This window comes from Pangasianodon hypophthalmus, chromosome 9 (assembly GCF_027358585.1).
Source record: "Pangasianodon hypophthalmus isolate fPanHyp1 chromosome 9, fPanHyp1.pri, whole genome shotgun sequence".
NCBI classification, from domain to species: Eukaryota; Metazoa; Chordata; class Actinopteri; order Siluriformes; family Pangasiidae; genus Pangasianodon; species Pangasianodon hypophthalmus.
In genome coordinates, this window is record NC_069718.1 from 27,913,569 (window position 1) to 27,938,037 (window position 24,469).

Here is a 24,469-nt window from a genome sequence, read left to right on the forward strand (position 1 = left end):
TATGAAGGCCGCTGAAGCAAATCCCGAACTGCAGCTAGACGGGAAAATGACTAACGGTAACGAGGAGGAACAAAAAGGGTTTAAAGCACCAATGAAAAGGAAACAAGGAACAAGGACTTTGGTCCCATATTGGTTTAAAAAAAATTTTTTTTTTAAACATAACGGAGAGTGAAGAAGAAGATGAGACAGAAAGTGATGGTGAGATTTCAGACTCCAGCGTCTCCTTATCACAAGCAGAGCTCAAGTAGGAGTTATGATGCAGAAGATATGAAAGTGTTTCTCAGATCAACTAAAAACAGTAGAGGAGTCCGTGTTAACCAATACTTTCCCCACTTAAAGCAGTTTATATAATAATAATAATAATAATAATAATAATAATAATAATAATAATAGTAAAGAGTAGAGAAGAGGCGTGTGTTGGAGTTGTTATGGCAGAATAATCCAGTGCACAGTAATAAGGCTGATGATCTCTGTGTCTGTGGGAAGGACACAAGGCCTACCGGCTGTTTGAGGCGGCGCTGCGTGTTGTGCTGGATGGAGCTTGACTGCCCTCGTGCGGCCAAACCCAGGAACTGCAATTTCCCACAATCACTATTCTGTTATGAAGTATTTTATGGCGGTGTTTATAAGTCTACACTTGTAGTAGTTAGACAAGAGACAACTCCAACACACGCACCTTCTCAACTCTTTATTATTATTATTATTATTATTATTATTATTATTATTATTATCATATCACAATTATGTGACTCCATTTAATGCCATCTGAACTGCATTCAGCTGCTATTTGTACCTCCACTGTAATATAAATTACAACTGAGTCTATGGATTTCTGCTTAAGGTGCAGTATTTGGATATTGGGATGGTGGTTGTGTGTTGTGTTGTCTGTGATGTGTGTGTGTGTAAACTGTGTTGAATGTATCGTGTTGTGACCAAACACCAAGAAAAATTCCTAATACATGTCAAAGAATATGGCAAATAAAATTATTCTGATAACAACAATATCAACACTACTACTACTAATACTAATACTAATAATAATAATAATAATGAGTCACTATGATTAACACTATTCCATGCTATAAGGTAAACAGAGTTTTTGAGTAGTGAGTGAAGTGTGTTGTGCTGGATGGATCTTGGTTACTCTCGTGTGGCCACATTTCCAAACTTGACTCTCTGCATTTGCAGTAAATAATTTGGTTCAAATAATGAATTGATTTAATAAATTAAATGTATGAATGCATGTTGGTCTTTATTTGGGGTTTAATCAGAATAAACATGAGATTGAATGTGATTGGTTCATTCTGAACACAGCCACACCCCCAATTATGCAACCAGATCACTGTAACATTTTTTTTTATGTCTTCCTATTTTTCCCTAAAATGTTTCTGATGGTTTTTCACTTTTGAGGGTGGAAAAAGTTCTGATATGATTTATCTTGGTTTGATTTTTTTTCTGATCCATTGTAAGTAGCTTTATATATGAGTTTCTCAGAATCTTTTCATTGATTGATTGATTGACTTTATTAATCCCAAAGGGAAATTCACATGTCACAGCAAAGCTCACCACATAATAAATAGATAAAATAAAATAAGTAAAAAAAATAATAAATAAAAATACTGCACAATACTGTATTTCATACAGCCCCCCTTGTTTCAAGCATCAAAGTACGCACTACACCATGTTGTACAAAATACAATTTAAAATTCTACATCAGTCATCTAATATGACATTGATTATATAATCTAATGGCTGTCGGTAAAAATGACTTTTTATATCGTTCCTTATAACTGAATTAATCTTGAGCTAAAAGAACTCACACAGGCTTGAACTGTTTCATGAAGAGGATGACAATCTTGATTCATTATACTGACCAATTTTTCAGTCATTCTATCCTGTGCTATCACATCAATAGTGGGTAACACACAACCCACCACAGAACCTGCCTTTTTTATCAGCTTACTGAGTTTGTTCTTCTCCTTCTCCAACAATCCCCCTCCCAGCAGGTAACAGCACACAAGATCACAGATGATACCACAGAATCATAAAAGGTCTTCAACAGTACCTGACATACACCAAAGGATCTCAGTTGCCTTAATAAATGAATGCGACTCTGACCCTTCTTATAAACCTGTATCATATTATCAGACCAATCAAGCTTATTATTCAAATATACACCCAGGTACTTATATGACGTGACCATCTCAATTTCTGACTCTTGTATATTCACTGGCACCACTTGATGAGGATATCTACTAAAATCAACCACAATTTCCTTAGTCTTACTAGCATTAAGCCTAAGACAATTTGTTTCACACCAGTCCACAAAACTCTTTAAAAGCTCCCTATATTCACTCTCATCATGATCCTTTATACAGCCAACAATTGCAGAATCATCAGAAAATTTCTGCAGATGACAGTTTTTGGAGTAGTACTGGAAATCTGATGTATAAAAAGTAAATAAAAACGGAGCTAAAACCGTTCCTTGAGGAACACCAGTGCTACACGTAACTACTGGAGTCACGCAGTTATGCATCCTTACATACTGTGGTCTATTTGAGAGGTAGTCCATTAACCAACTGACCACACTCTGGTGTAATCCAGCATTTTCTAACTTATTCTTGAGTAATGCAGGCTGGATAGTGTTGAATGCACTAGAAAAATCAAAAAATGTGATTCTAACTATGTTACCTGAAGTATCTAAATGACTTAGAGATTTGTATAAAAGATAGATAATTGCATCATCAACCCCAACACCAGTTTTGTAAGCGACCTGCAGTTTAGCCTCAGCAGCACACAATAGCTGCTTAATATAATTTAAGACCAATCTCTCAAAAACCTTCATCAACTGAGCCATTAAAGCTATTGGTCTATAATGTGAGAACTCAGTGGGATTAATCTTCTTAGGGACTGGTACTACACATGATGTCTTCCATAAAACAGGTACCCTTTCCAAGCACAAGCTCAAATTAAAAATGTAATGAAACCCAACAGATTTGATCAGCACATCCTTTAAGAACTCCAGCACTAATACCGTCAGGGCCTGCACATTTCTTCTTTTTAATTCTCCTTAACCCACTTCTTACTTGTTCCACTGATACAGCAAACTTAGGAACAGACTCACAAGTGGGAAAATAAGATGATCTTCAAACTGAGGAGGAAGTGGTGAACAACCATAGGCATTTCTCACATGTGCATATAACAAGTCCAAAGTTTTATAGTCTCTCGTGTCACAGTCCACATACTGAGTAAACGTGGGGAGAGTATTAGTGATGTGTCCTGGGCAGCACCAGCGTTCATTAACAGTGCCAGTCCACCTCCTTTCCTCTTCCCAGTCTCCACAGCGCACCTGTCCGGCGTTCTCTCATTCCACCAAGTCTCAGTAAAACACATCAAACTGCAGTCCTCAAACACTGATAAAAAGAATTTAAAAAGTACAACAAATACAACAATGTAAAAACATTCAGAGCTGCTGCGACAGGCTGCCACATGCACGGCGCCATCTTTGATATATATCCCATCCCGGTTGTATATATGTACTCACTTACCTGTGGCCATGTCAAGTATGTGTTCTTGTTATAAAAACATGTTTATCTTGATTTTCTCGATGGGAAAAGTCAGGTGTTAGATGGAGAACTTGTGCATTTTCCTGTAGATGGCAGTAAAGACTCCGAAATCTAATTCAATGCTTTTCAAACCTCATCTCAAACGATATTGCCCAAGTCCTTATAGCAACCGTTACATCTGTGGAAAAAAGTGGAAAAAACAAAGAAGAAAAGAAAAAGAAAAAGTAAAAGGGAGGGGGAATGGGACATGCCAAGCTGGGACTATTCGCAGGGCATGGGTGCTTGGTAAGGCGTGGCACTTGCCCATTTCAGGAGAGACCACTTTGCGCTGCCTTAATCAAACACCGAGAGATATAAGAAAACAGAAGCTATTTATGGAGCAGATAATCACTACACTTCTCGATCATGGTATATTTAAAAAAAAAAAACCTAAATAAATAAATAAATCCTCCTCTAAACAATTGTACATGCTAAAAAAGTGTAGTAATGAATATTTCACTATAATATCTAATTATTATTTCATATTTATTACAATAGCTTAAAAATCACAATTAGAAATCATGTTTTTAAATGTTTTGTTATTGTTTTTGTTGGTTTGCCGAGGTGCATTATGGGAGAATTCCAAAGTTCCATTGCATCCTGTACGTGTCTCTTAGTTCAATGCTTTGTTCTTTACGTGTTTTTCACAAGTTGAAGAGCAGAAAATTAGGATGAAATAAAAATTTTAATAAAAATAGAAACCACTAAAGAAGCAAAGCCAGCGTGTTAAGGTTATAAATGCCAATCCCAGTGTAGACTCTGGAGATGTGCCGTTCATGAAGGAGGAGTCGATTCTTCCAAACGACTCTTTTAGGTGAAGGGGCATATAGATGCGTTTTGGAGTCTTTTCTTTTTCTTTTCTTTTCAGGCATGTAGACAATACTGTTAGTCGTGCAGTGGAAGTGAGTGGAAATGGTTTGGTGTAAAGCTTTTTCCAGCATCTGAGCTGTTGGTGAACGGTGAGTTTACTTGTGTAAAAACTTTCCACAAGGCAGAGGCCGCTAATGAAAATAAAGGTGTGTGTTGTAAAGGACAGTGTTTTAGTAAAAGGTTAGTGTTTGCAGACTTTAACATTTAGCCCCAAACAGAACATAAAGTGGTAATGCGGCCTCCTCCCCAGCCCTGCAACAATACACAGAGGCACACAGGCTTTCTCATTCTCTCTTTCACCCACACTGATAGACCAACAAACTCTCATGAACTGAAGTGGGCGGATCATGACAGTGAAATAACCAATGAGCATGATGCCTTTTTATTAAATCCTTACATACATGTACATAATAACACACTTTAAACAGGGAACTCGACCATCCAGACAACAATCCTGGCAGCCAGGAGCCGAGGACCAGATGATACACAGTACACAGATTCACACACACACACACACACACACACACACACACACTCAATAAAACAGATTTACACACACATACTATAACATTGCTTATTCTATAGTATATGTGAAATGAACCTCTAAAATCCATGGATTGTTATTCAGTTATTCATTTTAAAACATATCATTCAGTAACTAATTTGAATTATTCAGTAATTATGGTTAAACTAAACTTTTTACAGAATTAAGGAACATTTTACCCAAATAATAATGACTGTAAGAAATTTCTAAATATTTCTATAATTACACAGCAGTGCAGTATCAGACTTTATAACATAAAGGCCTTGTGTATGTAAACGGCAGATTAATTATAAATAGTGCAGCAGTGAAATATTAAATGAAGTGAGGAGGCAGAAAAAATGACAAAAAAAAACCATCAGGATTTGCTACATGACTTCTATAACTACATGGCCACAGATCAGTGTGTTATTTATACCTTTCAGCCTTTTGAAATTGGTTCATCGAGATTTAAAACTATGTTCATTACAAATACTCTTCATTATACTCTGAGAGGTGAAAAAGTTGTTTAAAGTTATTTCCAGGTGTAAAAACAAATAATTAAGACTGAATACAATCTACCAACATACCTACAGAAATGACAGATAGTATTAGTATTAGACTAATATTTGCCTGCCTTACACTACTGTCAAAATATTTTGGGATATTTGGTGTAGATTCATGAAATATAATCTCAGTTATGTCCATTTCATTTTCAGTTGCCTGGAAGAATACATACTGGCATCTTTCCAATCTCTAACTGTCCAGTTTGGGGGAGTCTGTGCCCACTGTAGCCTCAGATTCCCCTTCTTGGCTGACAGGAGTGGAACCTGATGTGGTCTTCTCTTGTTGTCGCCCATCCGCCTTCAAGGTTTGACTTGTTAAAAATGAAACCATTGATACAGCTGTTGTAAACATGTCTAACTGTATCTTACAGATTGTACATCTTATGATGACGCAGCAGACACTGTAGAGAGATTTACTGGTTTGAATGCTGGGGAAACTGCCTCCTGATTATGACAGAAATCACTCAACAGATAGGGATTTTGAGTTACTGTTACACAGTGTTACATACATGTCCAGAGTATTTTCAATTAAAATAATTTTATTTAAATTTTAGAACTATGCCAGCAAGAAGACAAACATGAGGCAAGCAGAGAGTAACTGTACATCTTTCAAAATTAAACTGAGTCAAATAAGTTAAGTTAGCAACAACACATTTAGCTACTGTAATGCTAGCATGATTACATGATTACTTAGTTTTGCTTGAATTCTGCTAAAACAGACAGTAAGCAATACAATCCCATGCAACAGAATACTACACACCATTGTGGCGACTTATGTTTAAAGATGTGACAGAATTCACATACGGTGTTTGTAAGGTTTTCCCCTTTAAGAGATCAGAGGTTTTTTTTGGCTTGTGGGTTGTTCGGAAAATAAAGTTAGCCAGTTCATGGCTTCAGCATCCAGCTCGCATGTCGTCTCTTCTCATTTAATTGCACGAACACCCACACCATGACAATTAATATATTAAATTCTAGTTTTATGCCAGAATTGTCCTTTAAAAACACACCAGCAAACAATGAACAGAAGTTTAACAAAAAATAAGAAAAAAATGATTTATAGTTGTGATTTAATCCATCATCTGTGGAGAAAAAAATTCACTGTCATGTTACAACAAACCGAATGAATCCCTGTTGTGCAGAAACACACTAAAAAAAATAGATAAAAACATGGAGCTAAAAATAACAACTTCTACATCTGAATATGAATGATTCAGCTCCCAAACTGCTGGAAATGTGGGACGGGTTCTAACGCTTCACCAAAACTGCTTTATCCTGGAAAAGAGGTTTGAGGTGAAACTCCTGTCATATGCCAGTCCTGATGAGTTTACAATCCTTAATTCTGAAAGAGAAGAGCATCAGTGTAAACAAACAACATCAACATAAACACCAACACACACACAAAGAGAAAATATTATATTACACAGTGAATATTATTCAATATCATACAGTACAGTACAATAAAGAGGCAGTAAGTCAGTAACTCACAGTAAGGTCTCCAGTTTACAGTGTGGATCCTTCAGTAGATCAGACAGCAGCTTCACTCCTGATTCTCCTGGATTATTAAAGTACAGATTCAGTTCTCTCAGGTGTGATGAGGAGTTTGACCTCAGAGCTGAAGCCAGAGCAGCACAACCTTCACCTGTAATACTGCAGTAAGTCATCCTGCAAGAAAGAAAACCTTCTCACACTTAACACACTCAGTTTTAGCATTGAAAACATGAACTATACAAAATCTTTATATACAGTACATTTACTCTCCATCTCACACACACAACAATGAAAATATATCAGGTCACTATGTAACCCCATTAAAATGTAGTGTGTACATGTTCATGCATATACAGTTTTGTTAAAAATGTAGTTCATATATGCACTTGGAAACACACTCGTACACATAACGCAGTTTGTAAGTAAGGTTTAGTTCATGAAAGTTCGTGGAGATAAAAAGTTTTGTTTCATTCGTTTTAAGATAACTTCATTGCATTGTTTAAAAAGAGAGTGGAAAAGTACAAAGCTGGTGAGAGTGGATAAAAGGGGGGTTGCCTAGCAACGTGCATGATTCTGATTGGTTATTTGGATAGGGGTTAATCAGCGAGGAGAACGAGAAAAGAAAAAAGGGGAAAAAGAGAAACAAACCAAACAAACAAACGAATGAATTAATTAATTAATCAATTACTTATTACTATAGAATTAATCTAGAAAGTAAATCTGATTCTCACAAATATTTCAGTTTCTTACAAACATTTAAATCATATTCTAAAAGTTACAGCTACATAAACACACAATCATTTCTGTATGTAATATTTGGGGACAAATTGATAATCTGACATCTGTGTGTGTGTGTGTGTGTGTGTGTGTGTGTATACCTCAGTTTCTCCAGTGTACAGTGTGGATTCTCCAGTCCAGCAGAGAGCAGCTTCACTCCTGAATCCTGCAGTTTATTGTTACTCAGGTCCAGTTCTCTCAGACTGGAGGAGTTTGAGCTGAGAACTGAGGACAGAACTCTACAGCTTTCCTCTGTCAGATTACAGTCACACAGCCTGGAAGAGAAATGATGAAGTGTCTGATTGATTTATCTGAGTGTGAAATGAGGTGTTTCCATCAGTTGGGAAATAAACTATCTACCTGAACACAAGGTTCTAATGTCAGGATAAAAATATAAAATGAACAGCCTGTGTATAAACTTGGACTGCTCTTGGACAGATCCATGTGTCTCAGCTCATATGAGACGATGTATTTAACTTTCTGAAACAAGATAATAAGAGAGAGGCCACTCTGAACAAACACGTCTCTTTATTTCTAGCAGAGAGTTTTTCATACAGTGTGTTCAGCAGCTCTGGGGAAAGTTCTGCTGGAGAACATTTACACATTTACACACTGTCCTTTACTGCTTCATTACAGTGTGTTCAGTGTGTAGATCAGTGTACATTGTGCACACATTTACTTTCCATTACAAACATTTTCTGGAATATTTTTGCTCCCACAGAACAATAGAAACAGGTCTATAAAATGGTAACAGCTCCATGAGGACAGATAACATCAGAGAAATTGGCTTATTGACCTCACTGTAAAGTACGCCTAGTACTGGCATGTTATTAAAGTAAATGTGTGTGTAATGTACACTGATCTACACACTGTAGAAATAAATGTACTTTGTTCTGATGTGAGAAGTGATGTAGATATTTCAGTATTAACACAAAGCTGATTTTTCACAGTGATGGAAAACAGTTGCAGTTCATTGTTCATTGGACCTTAATCTTTCACACACAGATCCAAATCACGTAACACCCCAATACACACACACACACAAAGCTCAACATCAGAAACAATGCTAATCTACACCTTATAAAAATACACACTTAAATTTTTTTTTTAATCCTATAAAACACTGGAATCTAGCCATGGGGGTCACAGTCCAGTGACTTCTGTGCCCGGATAAATAGAGAGGGTTGCGTCAGGAAGGGCATCCGATGTAAAACATTGCCAAATTAAAACATGCGAATCGTCAGTACTCTGAATTCCATACTGGATCAGTCGAGGCCCGGGTTAACAACGATTGCCATCTGCACCGGTGACCTACAGGGCGCCGTGGAAATTGGGCTACTGTTGGTTGAAGAAGTAGAGGAGGGAGGAGAGTGCATAGACAGAGAGAAGAGGAAAGGAAAGAGTGTAGGACTCAGAATAGGAACTCTGAATGTTGGTACTATGACAGGGAAAGGTAGAGAGCTGGGTGATATGATGGCGAGAAGGAAGGTGGATATACTGTGTGTACAGGAGACCAGGTGGAAGGGTAGCAAGGCTCGTAGTATAGGAGCACGATTCAAGCTGTTTTATTATGGTGTGGATAGTAAGAGAAATGGGGTAGGTGTGGTATTGAAGGAGGAGTTTGTGGAGGTGAAGAGTGTGTCAGACAGGGTGATGAGTCTGAAGTTAGAGATTGAAGGGGTGATGTTGAATGTTGTTAGTGGTTATGCCCCACAGGTAGGTTGTGAGTTAGAGGAGAAAGAGAGATTCTGGAGTGAATTAGATGAGGTGATAGAAAGTATTCCCACAGGTGAGAGTGGTGATAGGAGCGGATTTTAATGAACATGTTGGTGAGGGGAACACAGGTGATGAGGAGGTGATGGGCAAGTTTGGAGTTAAGGAAAGGAACCTTGAAGGACAGATGGTAGTGGACTTTGCTAAGAGGATGGACATGGCTGTGGTTAACACTTATTTTCAGAAGAGGGAGAAGCATAGAGTGACTTACAAGAGTGGAGGTAGGAGCACACAGGTAGACTACATCCTATGTAGAAGAGGCAATCTGAAAGAGATTAGTGACTGTAAAGTGGTAGTGGGAGAGAGTGTAGCCAGAGAGCATAGGATGGTGGTGTGTAGGATGACTTTGATGGTCTGTAAGAAGAAAAGGTCAAAGATAGAGATAGAGAAGAAAACCAAGTGGTGGAAGCTGAAAAAGGAGGAATGTTGTGAGGACATTAGACAGAAGTTAAGGCAGGCTCTGGGTGGTCAGGTAGTGCTGCCAGATGACTGGGAAACTACAGCAGAGGTGATCAGGGTGACAGGAAGACAGGTGCTGGAAGGAGGAAAGAAGGAGACCTGGTGGTGGAATGAGGGAGTTCAGGATAGTATCCAGAGGAAGACGTTAGCCAAGAAGAAGTGGGACATGGACAGGACTGAAGAGAATAGACAGGAATACAAGGAGCTACAGCACAGAGTGAAGAGGGAGGTGTCTAAGGCCAAGTAGGAGGCATACGACGAGTTGTACACTAGGTTAGACACTAGAGAAGGACAGAAGGACTTATACAGGTTAGCTAGACAGAGGGATCGAGATGGGAAGGATGTGCAGCAAGTTAGAGTTATTAAGGATAGAGATGGAAGGGTGAGAGAAAATGAGAGGGGAAAAAAAAGAGTAGAAGGGGTGACCTCTGTGGAACAGAAAGAAGATAAGATTAGAAAGGATGAAGTTAGGAAGGCTTTGAAGAGGATGGCAGTTGGTCCTGACGACATCCCGGTGGAGGTCTGGAAGTGTCTAGGAGAGGCAGCAGTAGAATTTTTAACTAGTTTGTTTAACAGGGTTTTAGAGAGTGAGAAGATGCCTGAGGAATGGAGAAGTAGTGTATTAGTGCCGATCTTTAAGAATAAGGGTGACGTGCAGAGTTGCAGCAACTATAGGGGGATAAAGTTGATGAGCCATACAATGAAGCTATGGGAAAGAGTAGTGGAAGCTAGGTTAAGGAAGGTAGTGGAAATTTGTGAGCAGCAGTATGGCTTCATGCCCAGAAAGAGCACAACAGATGCAATCTTTGCTCTGAGAATTTTGATGGAGAAGTATAGGGATGGTCAGAGGGAGTTGCACTGTGTGTTTTTTAGACTTGGAGAAGGCGTATGACAGGGTGCCAAGAGAAGAGCTGTGGTACTGTATGAGGAAGGCAGGAGTAGCAGAGAAGTATGTCAGAGTGGTGCAGGACATGTATGAGAGGAGCAGGACAGTGGTGAGGTGTGCTGTAGGTCAGACAGAGGAGTTCAAAGTGGAGGTGGGACTGCATCAGGGATCGGCTCTGAGCCCCTTCCTGTTTGCTATGGTGATGGACCAGTTGTCAGAGGAGGTCAGACAGGAGTCTCCTTGCACAATGATGTTTGTAGATGACATTGTGATCTGTAGTGAGAGCAGGGAGCAGGTGGAGGAAAACCTGGAGAGGTGGGGGTTTGCACTGGAGAGAAGAGGAATGAAAGTCAGTCGTAGTAAGACTGAGTACATGTGTGTGAATGAAACGGAGCGAAGTGGAACAGTAAGATTACAGGGTGAAGAGGTGAAGAATGTACAGGAGTTTAAGTACTTGGGGTCAACAGTCCAGAGTAAAGGAGAGTGTGGGAGAGAGGTAAAGAAGCGAGTGCAGGCAGGTTGGAATGGGTGGAGAAAGGTGTCGGGAGTGCTGCGTGATATTTTTCTATCCGCGAGAATCAAGGGGAAGGTGTACAAGACAGTGGTGAGACCGGCCATGCTGTATGGTTTAGAGACAGTGTCACTGAGGAAGAGACAGGAGTCAGAGCTAGAGGTAGCAGAGCTGAAGATGTTGAGGTTCTCTTTGGGAGTGACAAGGTTGGACAGGATTAGGAACGAGTACATCAGAGGGACAGCTCATGTTGGACGTTTGGGGGACAAAGTTAGGGAGGCCAGATTAAGATGGTTTGGACATGTTCAGAGGAGGGAGAGTGAGTATATTGGTAGGAGAATGTTGGACATGGAGCTGTCAGGCAGGAGGCAAAGAGGAAGGCCAAAGAGGAGGTATATGGAGGTAATAAATGAGGATATGAAGCTAGTGGGTGCAAGTGTTGAGGATGCAGAAGATAAGGATAGGTGGAGAGTGATGATTCGCTGTGGAGACCCCTGAAGGGAAAAGCCAAAAGAAGAAGACTCCTATAAAACACTGGGTCTCATTTATCACACTGGATATGAATGAATTTACTCATAAAACCTGTGTAAGAGCATTTACACAGGAAATGTTTAATGTGTAAATTAAAAATGTAATGTTGTGGAACATCTACAAGATGTTGAGAGAAAAGGTTGAGGAGGTGTTGGATCAGAGTTAAATGGGCTTGGCCACTCAGCACAAGAGCTAGCTCTTTATCTATGTGCAGAGCTGTTTTATCTGGTCTTTATTCTGACCCTCAACCCAGAGCTTCTCCACCAACACCTCACTGTCCTCTACTTTCACATTCATCAGGCACTTATGGAGGAGCTCTGGACTGAGCTGGAGCTTGGGGAATAGCAACACTGGACTCCTGTTCCTGTGTGCTAGGGGTCTCACTGGGGACAAGAGCTCCTGAGTTTGTGTCAACTTACAGATAAAATAAAACTAAATACAGTGAAGCTTGAATGATCAGCTTCAAATCATGCAATTGTCAGTATGTTACTGTGATTTTATAAACAGATTACGCTATTTAATTCAATTACACACCAATTTAATGAAACTTTTGTGAAACTCCGTTTCATATTAATGGCATTAATTAAAGAAATGTCAAATAGGAAACAAATAATTTAAATAGCAAGCCAACACAAATTCCTAAATTAACACAAATTCCTAAATTAACACAAATAAGACGAATCATTCGATCATTAAGACAGAAGAAATGCATCTGTATAAAAGGAGTATGGGCTGGTCTGTCTGTGTATAGCAGTAAGCTGACACGTTGCAAACGCCTCAGCTGACAGAAGATTTAGAGCACACTGTTAGAGATATTTAGATATTTAGAGACCAGTAAGAATTTTCTGGAGGATGAACGCTGGTTTATAAATCACTTCTGTTTGTCACGGCATCTTCTTTAAATGCTGTTCAACACTTTAGAGCACTAATTTAACCAACACAACAACCTTGTGCCATTCCTGTGCATGTCCAAGTTTATCAGTGCTTGGATTTCTTGTTATTGTCACGTTTCAAACAGAAAGAAGTGACTGAGTGTAGCGTAAGAGGCTGAAGAGTGCATTAATTTGAGAAATTTCTGACCAACAGTCACTGAGACACTTTAAACTATAAACACAGCAGTTTCTCTGTGTGATGCTCGGTGTCCATGATCACCTGGGTACCGTGTAGATCTCTTTCTTACCTTTCATATTAAACCACTTTCTTACAAGTGAGCTGTGGTGTGCACGCATTTGGTCAGGGTTTTAGATGATCTGTGGCTGTGGTTTTAAATGATCTGATCACATTTCCATTCTTGTTCTTCTTGACCTAAGTACAGTATTGAAAGCTGCAGACCATGATATTCTTCTACACAGACTTGAACATTGGGTAGGTCTCTCAGGAGCAGTACTAAGCTAGATCAGATCATATTTGTGTGGTAGACAGTCTTATGATAATTTGGGAAGTCACTCATCAAGACAATATGATATTTCATTTGGAGTTCCATAAGGATCTATTTTAGTACACTTGCTTTTCTCCCTCTACATGTTACCTCTTGGTAGACTCATTCAAAAACATGAAATCAGTTTTCATAGTTACGCTGATGACACACAACTTTATATATCAGTGTCACTGAGTAATCAAGAGCCAATTAACAAATTGATTACATGCTTGAATTAAATATCTGACTGCGTGCTACAGAACGTTCTGCAGTTAAACCAGGATAAAATGGAGATATTAATTGTAGGAGATAAACAGAAAAGAGAATACTTACTGAAAAATGAGCTGGTTACAGGTTAGAAATCTGGGTGTAACAGTCGACTCTGATCTCAGCTTTGTTCCTCACATCAATAATATCTCTAAATTTGACCTTAATCATTTGGGGAACATTATAAAATTTCCTCAAATTATTAAATGTGACCTCAGAAAAACACATCCATGCATCTTTTTACCTACTATTATCTACTATTTATCCATTACAGTTAGTACAAAATGCAGCTGTTCAGCTTCTAACACAAACTAAAGAGAGACCATATTACTCCTATTGTGGAGGAACTGCACTGGTTACCTGTGACATCCAGAGTCAATTTTAAAGTGCTCTTATTAGTTTTAAAACTCTTAATGGCATTGCACCTGTGTATTTAGCAGAATGCCTGATGGATTTCACCCCAAATCATTTTTAACATCAACAAATGCTGGCTTCCTTAAGGTGAATTTTAAGAAGAAGAAGCAGCTCGGTGAAGCTGCTTTTAGTGTCTCTGCTCCCAGGATGTGGAACTCACTCCCAGTGTATATCCATCAGACACCTTCACTAAATATATTTAAAAAGCAGCTTAAACACATTTATTTACCTTGTCTTTTAATTAGTCCTCTTGATTATATGCTTAAAACCACTATTTATCTCTTAATGATCTACTCAATACTTTGTTTGATTACATGTATTTATTTCTTAATGACTTTTCAGGTTTTAATATTTTATTTTCAGGTTGTGTAGCATTATTATTAGGAATTGACATTTATTAACATACTTAATGTTTTTTTTTTATGTGTGTGTGTGTGTACACCTCAGTATCTCCAGTGTACAGTGTGGATTCTCCAGTCCAGCAGAGAGCAGCTTCACTCCTGAATCCTGCAGGTTATTGACACTCAGGTTCAGTTCTCTCAGACTGGAGGAGTTTGAGCTGAGAACTGAGGACAGAACTCTACAGCTTTCCTCTGTCAGATTACACTCCCACAGGCTGGAAGAGAAATGATGAAATCAAACACACAAATACAGCCATAATACAGCTAAAGTTTAACATGTAACAGAAATGTCAGTGTGTTTCTCTCACACACACAAATCAGAGGACAGGACAGCACATCAGCACATTTACAGGAGCAGGGACGTCTTTCTGCACTCCACAATCTCTCAGCTACAGTTTATTATAAGACCATTAGGTCATGTACATAACACACACATGTGAGAGCGAGCAGCCTATAAACAATACACTCTGATCTGTGTTCAAGTTTCTACAACCAACACTGCAGATATAGTGCATTTTATTACAGAAAATAAAGAATTATAGAACTGTACACTACCAGTTAATAACATGCCAGTACTAGTGGTACTTTACAGTGAGTTAGTGGCAGGTGGAGGTGTGGGGAAACTCCAGGTCTCAGTCTATAGGGTCGTGTACAAAGAACAGTCAATGACTAAATCCACCGCCAGAAATCCACAACAGCGAACACAGTCTCGTTACCCGCAGCACGATGACGTCAGGAACCAGGAAGTCCGTAAAATCCGAAGGACGGAACAAGATCAAAGCCAATAAACAAACCAGGTCTGAACCGATAAACCCACAGAGAATAATTCCAATGAAATATTTCCAATAACTAAAAGACAGACACACAATAATCCATCGCTGTGTGGAGGCGTGTAGCTTATTTATACAGGTAGCAGTCAGTGGGGAAATGGGGAACAGGTGTGCTCGCGCTTCCGCACAGCGGATGTGGATGCGGGATGAAAACTCCGGCTGGAATGCGGAAGTGCAGGTGTGGTGTCGGAGCAGAGTGTGACAGTTATATGTTGAATTTCACAGAGACGGTAAAACAGTTGGTGTGTGTTGTTCTCTGTGCTCGTACTGTTATAAATCTGTCACCTCGAGACCTCTGATTTTACACACACTGGATTAGGTGTTTGGTGTGGACCCGAGTACAGGTGGAGTCAGATACATCCAAACAGATCCAAACTAAAGAGAAAGTTTGATCTTTCTAAACCAAACAAATTAGATGTGAAAGCGTCCTTATTCTCTCTCACGTGTTGCTCAGTGCAGATAGGGCTGTGCAATATGGTGATACATATCATAGGATGAGAAAATAGAATAATTAATAATGTCTACTAATAGATATTTTCCTGTATCCTCTGTATCAGCAATGTAGTAAAAGCCACCTTTTGGCAGCTGATTTATGTCACTAATGTCAGCACTAGGAGCTACTAGCAGTGTGCTAGTAAACAAACGCTCCTGAATGGAGCAACAGAAAAGTGTTCAGCCTATTTTCCAGAGATCTTGAGTTTAAGTCCTGATGATGCCACAGACATCAGTGGCCTGGAGTCCAAGTGAGCAAGTGAGTCCCTGCTCACAGGGAGGGAGGGGTGGCATACTCTCTCTCCCCTATCAATCACAGTGATACTAACTGATCATGGGCGTCTGTGAGCTCATGCATGTGGAAGTGGGCAGATACCGCTTTCCTCCAAGTGTGTTATGTTGAATGAGCAGTTTGAAAAGATGCGGTTGGTGTCACTTGTGTCAGAAGTTGGTAGGGGACAGGGTCGTATGATAGAGGAGACTGAACTGGAGAGTGGGAATCAGACGTGACTACATTAGCGAGAAAATGTGGGGAAAAAAACAAGCATGGAGGAGCAGGACAGAGTGAAACTCCCCACAACACTATGTTACACAGAACAAAAGATGGGGAACTTGTACGTAAAGGGCACATGAAGGGAAATAGTGTTTTTATATTTACTTTTTACATTTTGTATTCATATTGTTTTGTTTTTCATGCTCTTATTTGTCATAGTTCTCTTCAATGTCACTTTCAAATAAAAGGAGAAAAGAAAACGTGCCTTTCACTGGTGTTTAGTTCAGAAATGTGTTTACATTTACATTTATTCATTTAGCAGACGCATTTATCCAAAGCATCTTACAAATGAGTAAATATAATTTATAGGAAGATGGAATATAAAGCGATATTTTTCTTTTATGATTATTATTTTTTTCTTCCAGTGGGGACAAGTCACGAGTTAGTTAATTGTTCATGGAAGAGGTGGGTATTTAGCTGTTAAGTTCTTAATTGCATGCAGTTATTTTGTACAGACAGCTCACACGAAATCAGGATTTATAGAACGATCATATCCAATTGTAGCGCGATGGAGGCATTGCCTCCTCTCACATGACTTTCCCCCATTCATTCTCAATTACCCCCACTCAACCCACGGCATGTTATGGGGTCTCTGTTATAAGTCAATGGGCTGAGGGGAGGCGTGCCTCCGCTGTAACTGTACCTGCGGGTGTCGCTGTTAGACAGTGTTACTTTATAAAAACGAGTGACTTTTATACTTTTAATGTCATTTTTAGTAATATTTGCGTCGTTTTATTTTTGCAATATCGATTATTTTCTCATCCAATTTTTTGAGGAGACACTGCCTCCCTTGCCTCCTCGGAGGAAACGCCCTTGATTTTATATATATATACACACAGTACTGTGCAAAAGTCTTAGGTGCCTTTTTTTTTTTAGTACAAACTTTGTTATAGATGTTTATTTTCTGACTTCTACATTATTGATTCAGCACAAAAACATTTTAGATTCCAAACATTAGTTTTCCAGCACAAAATGAAATGTTAAAGAAAAATGTTTGCATGTCAGTAAAGAAAGCAGCAGATTCCATAAGAGACACTTTTCAGATAAAAACATAATGAAGGCTGCTGGGTTTCGCTGCAGAAATAAGAAGCGAGTCGACAGTCAAAGTCTCCAGAAGAACTGTGGCTGCTTCTGCAAGATGCTCAGTAACACTTCCAGCTCATTTCCTTATAAAACTGCACACACTGCACCTCAGATACTGCTTTATTTTTAAAGTGAAGGATCGTCACACCAAATATCGACTTTGTTTCATTTATTATTGTTTAGTGCTCTTTATAGGATTTTTTTAATGTAAAAACATTTAGTTTCATTATTTTTGAAGGCATCTTTGCTCTACAGAATTTCGTTGCATGTGCCTAAGACCTTTGCACAGAACTGTATATATATAAATTTTCAAGATGTGAAATTATCCATATTGTGATATAAGATTTTGTCTGTATCGCTCAGTCCTCAGTACAGACATAAGGTGTTCGTTTAAATGTGTTAATTTAAAGACGATTAAAGTAACTATTAGCAAGCATTAATCCAAACAGTGCAGTTCAGTGTTACATTAAAATAACAAACCATGCAGTAATACATTTATAAATAAAAATACTCACTCTGCTTTTCTGGAGGCTTTGACCACTGGCAGCAGCCTCAGAAGACATTCCTCTGATGGGTAATATTTACTCAAATTAAACTCATCCAGCTCCTGTTCTGAGTTCAGTAACACAAACACCAGAGCTGACCACTGAGCAGGAGAGAGACTGATTCCACTGAGACGATTGTAACCTCCTCTGTTCAGGTAAGTTTGTACTTCCTGCACTAGAGAATGATCATTCAGTTCATTCAGACAGTGGAACAGATTGATGGATTTCTCTGGAGATGGATTCCACCTGATCTTCTCCTTGATGTACTCGACTGTTTCCTGTTTGCGGTGAGAGCTGCTTCCTGTCTGTGGCATTAAGCCTCGTAAGAGAGTCTGATTGGACTCCAGTGAGACACCCAGAAGGAAGCGGAGGAACAGGTCCAGGTGTCCATTCTCACTCTGTAAGGCCTTGTCCACTGCACTCCTGAGGAAATCAGACATGTTCGACTTTCTGAAAAGATCAGACAGATCAGTGGTTTGTTGTTTTGTTACATTTCTGCTGATGAAGGACAGAAATGCGTATAAAGCAGCCAGAAACTCCTGAACACTCAGATGTACAAAGCTGAACACCTTCCCCAGGTGAAGCCCAAACTCCTCTCTGAAGATTTGGGTACACACTCCTGAGTACACGGACACTTCTCTGACATCAATGCCACACTCTCTCAGGTCTTCCTCATAGAAGATCAGGTTTCCTTTCTCCAGCTGTTGGAAAGCCAATTTTCCCAGTGCCAGGATACTCTCTCGGATCTGCTGAGGATCTGGATCACATTTCTGATGGTACTTTTGGTCCTTGTGTTTGATCTGAAAGATCAGGAAGTGTGTGAACATTTCAGTCAGAGTCTTGGGGATCTCTCCACTCTCTGCTTCACCCAACATTCTCTCTAGAACAGTGGCTGAAATCCAGCAGAAGACTGGGATGTGGCACATGATGTAGAGGCTTCTTGAAGACTTCATGTGTGTGATGATTTTATTGGCCAGGCTCTGAGCACTGATCTTCTTCCTGAAGTACTCCTCTTTCTGAGGATCACTGAAGCCTCGTACCTCTGTTACCTGGTCTACACACTCAGGAGGGATCTGATTGGCTGCTCCTGGTCGAGAGGTTATCCAGAGGAGAGCAGAGGGAAGCAGATTCCCCTTGATGAGGTTTGTCAGCAGCACATCCACTGAGGCTGACTCTGTCACATCACACAATCTCTCATTGTTCTGGAAATTTAGAGGAAGTCGACACTCATCCAGACCATCAAAGATCAACACCACTTTGTAGGAGTCACAGTCTATTAATTGTAGTTTTCTCATTTCTGGGAAAAAGTGATGAAGAAGATTCATCAGAGTGAGATTTTGCTGCTTCATCAAATTCAGCTCTCTAAAGGGAAGTGGAAACATGAAGAAGACATCCTGATTTGCTTTTCCTTCAGCCCAGTCCAGAATGAACTTCTGCACAGAGACTGTTTTTCCAATTCCAGCAACTCCTTTAGTCAGCACAGTTCTGATGGACTTGTCTTTAAAGAGGTCATTACATTTGATGGGTGTCTCCTGTGTTGCTGGTCTCCTGGACGCTGTCTCGATCTGTCTCACCTCATGTTCATTATTGACGTCTCCACTCCAACCCTCTGTGATGTAGAGCTCTGTGTAGATCTCATTCAGAAGTGCTGAGCTTCCATGCTGTGAGATTCCTTCATTAATTCTTTTACACTTCTTTCTCAGGTTGGATTTCAACTTTGAGTGATACACAGAGGCCACAGACTCTAATAAACAAAAGAAATAATGTTTTAATGCAAAATCCCTGAGCACAATTTAAAATGTAAAATTCTTTCAAATGCTGCTGTTCATTCCTGTTTCATGTACTAAATATTATTGAAGGAACAGGACCATTGTACAGAGTAACCACAAGCTGGACCATGAACAGAACAGAAAAGCACCAGATGTACATGATACTAAAATCAAACTTAAAACTAAAAGTGTAAATATCTAAAACAATTTCCTCTCTCTAAAGCGAACCTGATGGAATAAAGCCATGACTCAGAGCTCTTACTGGTGTGCAGTGTATTAGCGAGATCTGTGTGGTTCATGTTCTTCAGGACGTGCAGTGTGATCTTCAGCGCTCCCTCTCTGACACTGTGCAGATCCTCCTCATCCTCCATCTCCCTCTCAGTGCATGCTGGGTAATCTGGACTCAGGAGCTTCCTAAACCTCTTCAGCTCATTCTTTATCAGAGTGATGACTTTGTGTTCCAGCTCCTGGTTAGAAACACACAGTAACAGATCTAAATATTATAATGTTACACAGTGAGAGATGCTTTTATTTTATGAAAAGAAAAAAAAATTGTGTCTATTACCACAGGTACAACTGTCTGATTACCCATAATTCTGCTGAAGATTGATTAAACAACACAAGTCACACACACCTTGAATATGGACTCCAACTGATTTCTGCTGCTGTTTGATTTCTTCTTTTGTGGTCTGTGAACAAACAAAACACATCATGTAATATGGACTATATGATGATAATAATGATGATAGAATAACAGAATAGTGGGGAAATGCATAATAACGAGCAGTTGAGTAGTAAGAATAATAATACACAGCATAAATGTAAGACACTGCAGAATAATAAGGAAATGATGATGATAAAGTGAAAAGCTTTCTCCAACTGACTAGATCATTTTTAATTTTTTGTTCCACTCGACGCCTCAATGCTGGACAACGCTGGAGCTCATCTGTGGTTCTCTTTTACAGCTAAAACACTTTCACTAGCTGTTAACAACAGTGACTAGCATGGCTATTGGCTAGTTTATATACAGGATGGCTGAGTGAATTATTGTCTAATCATGTTACACAGATACTCTGCTTGTTCCATCAGTGAGCTTCAGAGCTTCGTTTCTCCAGTGTGCCAGGTGGATGATATTAGGATTTTAGCATTTAGCTGTTAGTTATAGCACTAGAAATAAGTGACACTCTCATAGTGATTTATGAGGATGGTCAAGAGTGCTTTTATTGCACCATCGTTTATTTATAACGAGTTCTCAGTGATTTTTCAGGTAAACCTATTGCTATTAGCATTGGTAGCATAGCTATATAGTTATCTACCATTACAGTATCAAGGTGTTTAATCCAAAGCATTTACTTATTCCTTATCCATGATTAAAAATCTGTCTACTGGATTTGTTATGTAAAGCAGGCCACTGAAACAGTTCAAAGCTTACAGATTGTGTTTACAGACCCGTCCAGGAGCAACAGCACTAATTCCCTGTCCAGCTTCATTGCTTCATCAGTAATAAAATACTCCATCTTGGAAAAGCACTGCTAGTGTTTATCCTGGTCTTACTGCATTTCTTCAGGGTTTTTTTTTCCCTGAAGCACTGTGTGTTTGCACAGTTTAGTGCAAATTAGCCTGATAATATCCCATCTATTCTTTTATACTTAAGAGTAAATAAAAAGAATAAATTAATAACCATACAGTCTATCCAATATATTTGAATCCATAGATATAATATATTTTAAGTATTTTACTTTTAAAAGTTACTTTTTCTATTCAATAATCCACACAATGTTAAATCATCATTCTTCAATCAGTAAAAACACAACTGTAAATCTGTAGAAGCAGGAAAATGGTTTAACGATATGTGCCGGTAAAAGTCTCAGATAGACAGACAACCTGAAAACATTTTTTTTATTTATTTAGTTTTTTTTTTTTGGGGGGGGGGGGGGGGGGGTGTCCCTTATTTTTCCTCCCTGAAGGTGGCAACCCTTACAGGCTTTGCTGATATTTCTTTGATCTCCAAACAAGTTGAGATGTGGGTGGAGCGAAGGGACATTGGGGAGTGTCTATAAGATGACTGACACGAGGCCAAACACTTCCAGTCTGGAAGGCAGATTTCCAAACGGGTTTTATTTTTTCAGCCACATAATACACTTGTCCTGAGGCCATGACCACTGTTTTTTTTATGTACTGCAAATTTCTAGGTGATGTGTACATGGAAAAATCAATTACTGCACCTTTAACACTCTCCTCTTAACACAATACACTGATTTCAGGATTTCCTAACTGACACTAACATATTTAGAAACAAATATATTGAATGAATGAATAAAATATTTATATTGTCATTAATTTCCCAGGTGTAAATGTTCCTCTGTAGCACCACAGACCCTCCAGCTCAGGGACTGCAGGCTGAACTGAACTCTTAAAGCAGTTTTCCTCACTGCCAGTCCGAGAGCTGCAGCACTGCACAGTTTAGTGTTTTACTGCTTCAACACCTGATAAAGCTCATGAAGGGCTTCATAATGAGACGAGTGAGTTTGATCAGGTGGAACACTGCCGTAAAACACCTCACTATACTGACCTCACATCAGTAGAACTGTCTCTGTCTCTGAAGATATTTGGAGGATCCATTGACGCGTCACTCTTCATGGACACACAGCTGGGTTCTGGTGAGTCTGATCTCTTTCCCTCCATCATTCTAGAATTACAACAGAAATATCAGCAATAATTAATACTCTGCTGTCTCAGCACTGTTAAACAGTGTGTTCATCATTAAACACCAATAATTCCATCTTTTTAATTCAGCTACAGTCTGCACACTTATTCAAACAGGAGACTCGCCTCATACCTCAGGAATTACTCTGATGTCAGGAGTCCCAATCACAGCTAACTGACTCAGCTGGGTCTTAAAGCCTGTAGAGTTCACTGACTCAGAGCTATGCTGCTCTTATGTTACACATTACACAGTCCTTTTTACTCTTCTCTCAGTGAATGATTTCTCTAAACTGTTCTTACATCAGATCAGTGATATATTCACTGCTATTAAACACCTTAAAGCAAAGTTTAGTTCCTCTGTTAACTAGTGAGTGTTGAGAGATACAGATCTGTTCCCATGAGACGGTGTGTATTTATTGCTGGTGAATGGAAAAGTAACTCACCTCTCGTCTTTCTTTAAGTCCTGTTTTCCAGACACACTCATGTTGGAGGTCATGTCTCCTTCTCCAGATTACAGCAGGACACACGTTTACTTCACTCCAACATCGGTGTGTTAAATCAAACCCTGTATCAGCACAGAGTTCACTTACAGGAAATAGTCACGGTATCAAGTCCTAAACCAACCTGTGTACATTAAACCTTCAGTACAAACCCACAAAACTCTTCTGCATCTAGTGTCACTTCAGTGTGTTTATATATTATAGCTTTAGATTTAGAGACTCACTGTGTTTTTACTCTAGAAATGGTTTATTTTCCCCTCGACACAAAATGGAGCTGCTCAGTTACACTTTCACTGACACCTGTTTATTCTGCAGAGGGGGAGGGGCAGTGACGCAGACAGGTATCGAAGTGGAAGGACAATATTTTTACTTTAAGTGTTTTCTCTCCCATAGAAAACTGTTTTAAAGAAACACTTAATGGGACTTAATGCATTAATACAGTGATATTGGAGGATTAAATTCAGTATACAGCTCACTGATTATACATATAATATACAGGGAAATGTGTCTCACACTGAGATTGTCATAAACACAGGGGGAAAGTCTACTGTTTTTACATTAAGCTTTCTCTCACAACCGGAAGTGACAACCTGAACACAGATTTGATTTCTTTCATCATGATGATGTTTGAGAAACGTGAAACTGGAATTCCTATTCACATATTCCATAGATAATTTTAGAGAAAAAAAAATCTTTAAAAAATAAGGCTAAACAGTGATGAACGCTAACTTCAACCAGATCTCAGGGAAGTTGTCTATATAATGTGATCAACAATTAAGACTGACAAATAAAACTGATGTAGACAATGTGAAAAAAAAGTGGACCAAAGGAAATGTGATAATCTCCATCAGAGAAGATGGTGCTGATGGAGTTGGTTTTTTCTCTAAAGATCAAGTAGAAATGATTATGTCCAGGGAAATGATTCCAGGAAGATTACTGAGAGCTGATTGTCAGTGTGGACACTCCACCTGATAGAGCTGGAAAGATGAGGAGTTTTGACAAGTTGTATGAAGTTTTAAATGTCGGCTTCAGTATCATTTTGTGGGGTGATTTCAATACAGCTACACATGAGAAAGATACATTTCCAAACCCAAATGTAATGATTTCTAGAGAAGGGAAACTTCTACAGAATGTATGTGATCCATGTGAACTTAAGGACACCTTTAGAGAAACATTTCCTCATGACTTTGGCTTTACACGGATTGACACTAAAACAAGAAGTAGAACAGATCAAATACATGTCTCTAATATGATAAAAGTTTTATACTATAAAACAGAATATTGAGTTGAATCAGATCATTTAGCTGCTTCAGTGAGAATAAACTTAAACATAAACGAGCAGAGAGCTTACTGCAAACTCAATACAACATGTCTAACAAACAAACAAGCTGTTCATGAATTAACCAAAGAAGTCAAACAAATTAAACAGTTAAAGGTTTTAATGAGATCAAGCACTGAAATGTGGGATATTTTCAAAAAGCAAATACAGAAATATTTATAAGAAAT

At 39.0% G+C, this 24,469-nt stretch overlaps 1 protein-coding gene across 4 annotated transcripts in view; it reads right to left on the minus strand.

The window, feature by feature from the left end:
* Positions 1 to 4,841: 4,841 nt before the first annotated feature.
* LOC117597980 (NACHT, LRR and PYD domains-containing protein 4E-like) overlaps positions 4,842 to 24,469 on the minus strand; it is a 61,712-nt gene continuing 42,084 nt past the window's right edge. The window contains exons 1-9 of one of the 4 annotated variants that reach the window (XM_053236990.1): positions 22,907 to 23,196; positions 22,330 to 22,446; positions 20,392 to 20,446; positions 20,020 to 20,224; positions 17,959 to 19,732; positions 14,527 to 14,700; positions 7,928 to 8,101; positions 7,047 to 7,223; positions 4,842 to 6,900 (exon numbers count right to left, since the gene is read on the minus strand). In XM_053236990.1, the coding sequence (XP_053092965.1) occupies positions 6,864 to 6,900; positions 7,047 to 7,223; positions 7,928 to 8,101; positions 14,527 to 14,700; positions 17,959 to 19,732; positions 20,020 to 20,224; positions 20,392 to 20,446; positions 22,330 to 22,446; positions 22,907 to 22,959 (2,766 nt within the window). In that variant the 5' untranslated portion in view covers positions 22,960 to 23,196 and the 3' untranslated portion in view covers positions 4,842 to 6,863. Of the gene's footprint in view, positions 6,901 to 7,046; positions 7,224 to 7,927; positions 13,833 to 14,526; positions 14,701 to 17,958; positions 19,733 to 20,019; positions 20,225 to 20,391; positions 20,447 to 22,329; positions 22,447 to 22,906; positions 23,197 to 24,469 lie in introns of those variants that run through there. The other 3 variants (XM_053236989.1, XM_053236991.1, XM_053236992.1) reach the window with 3 other exon arrangements.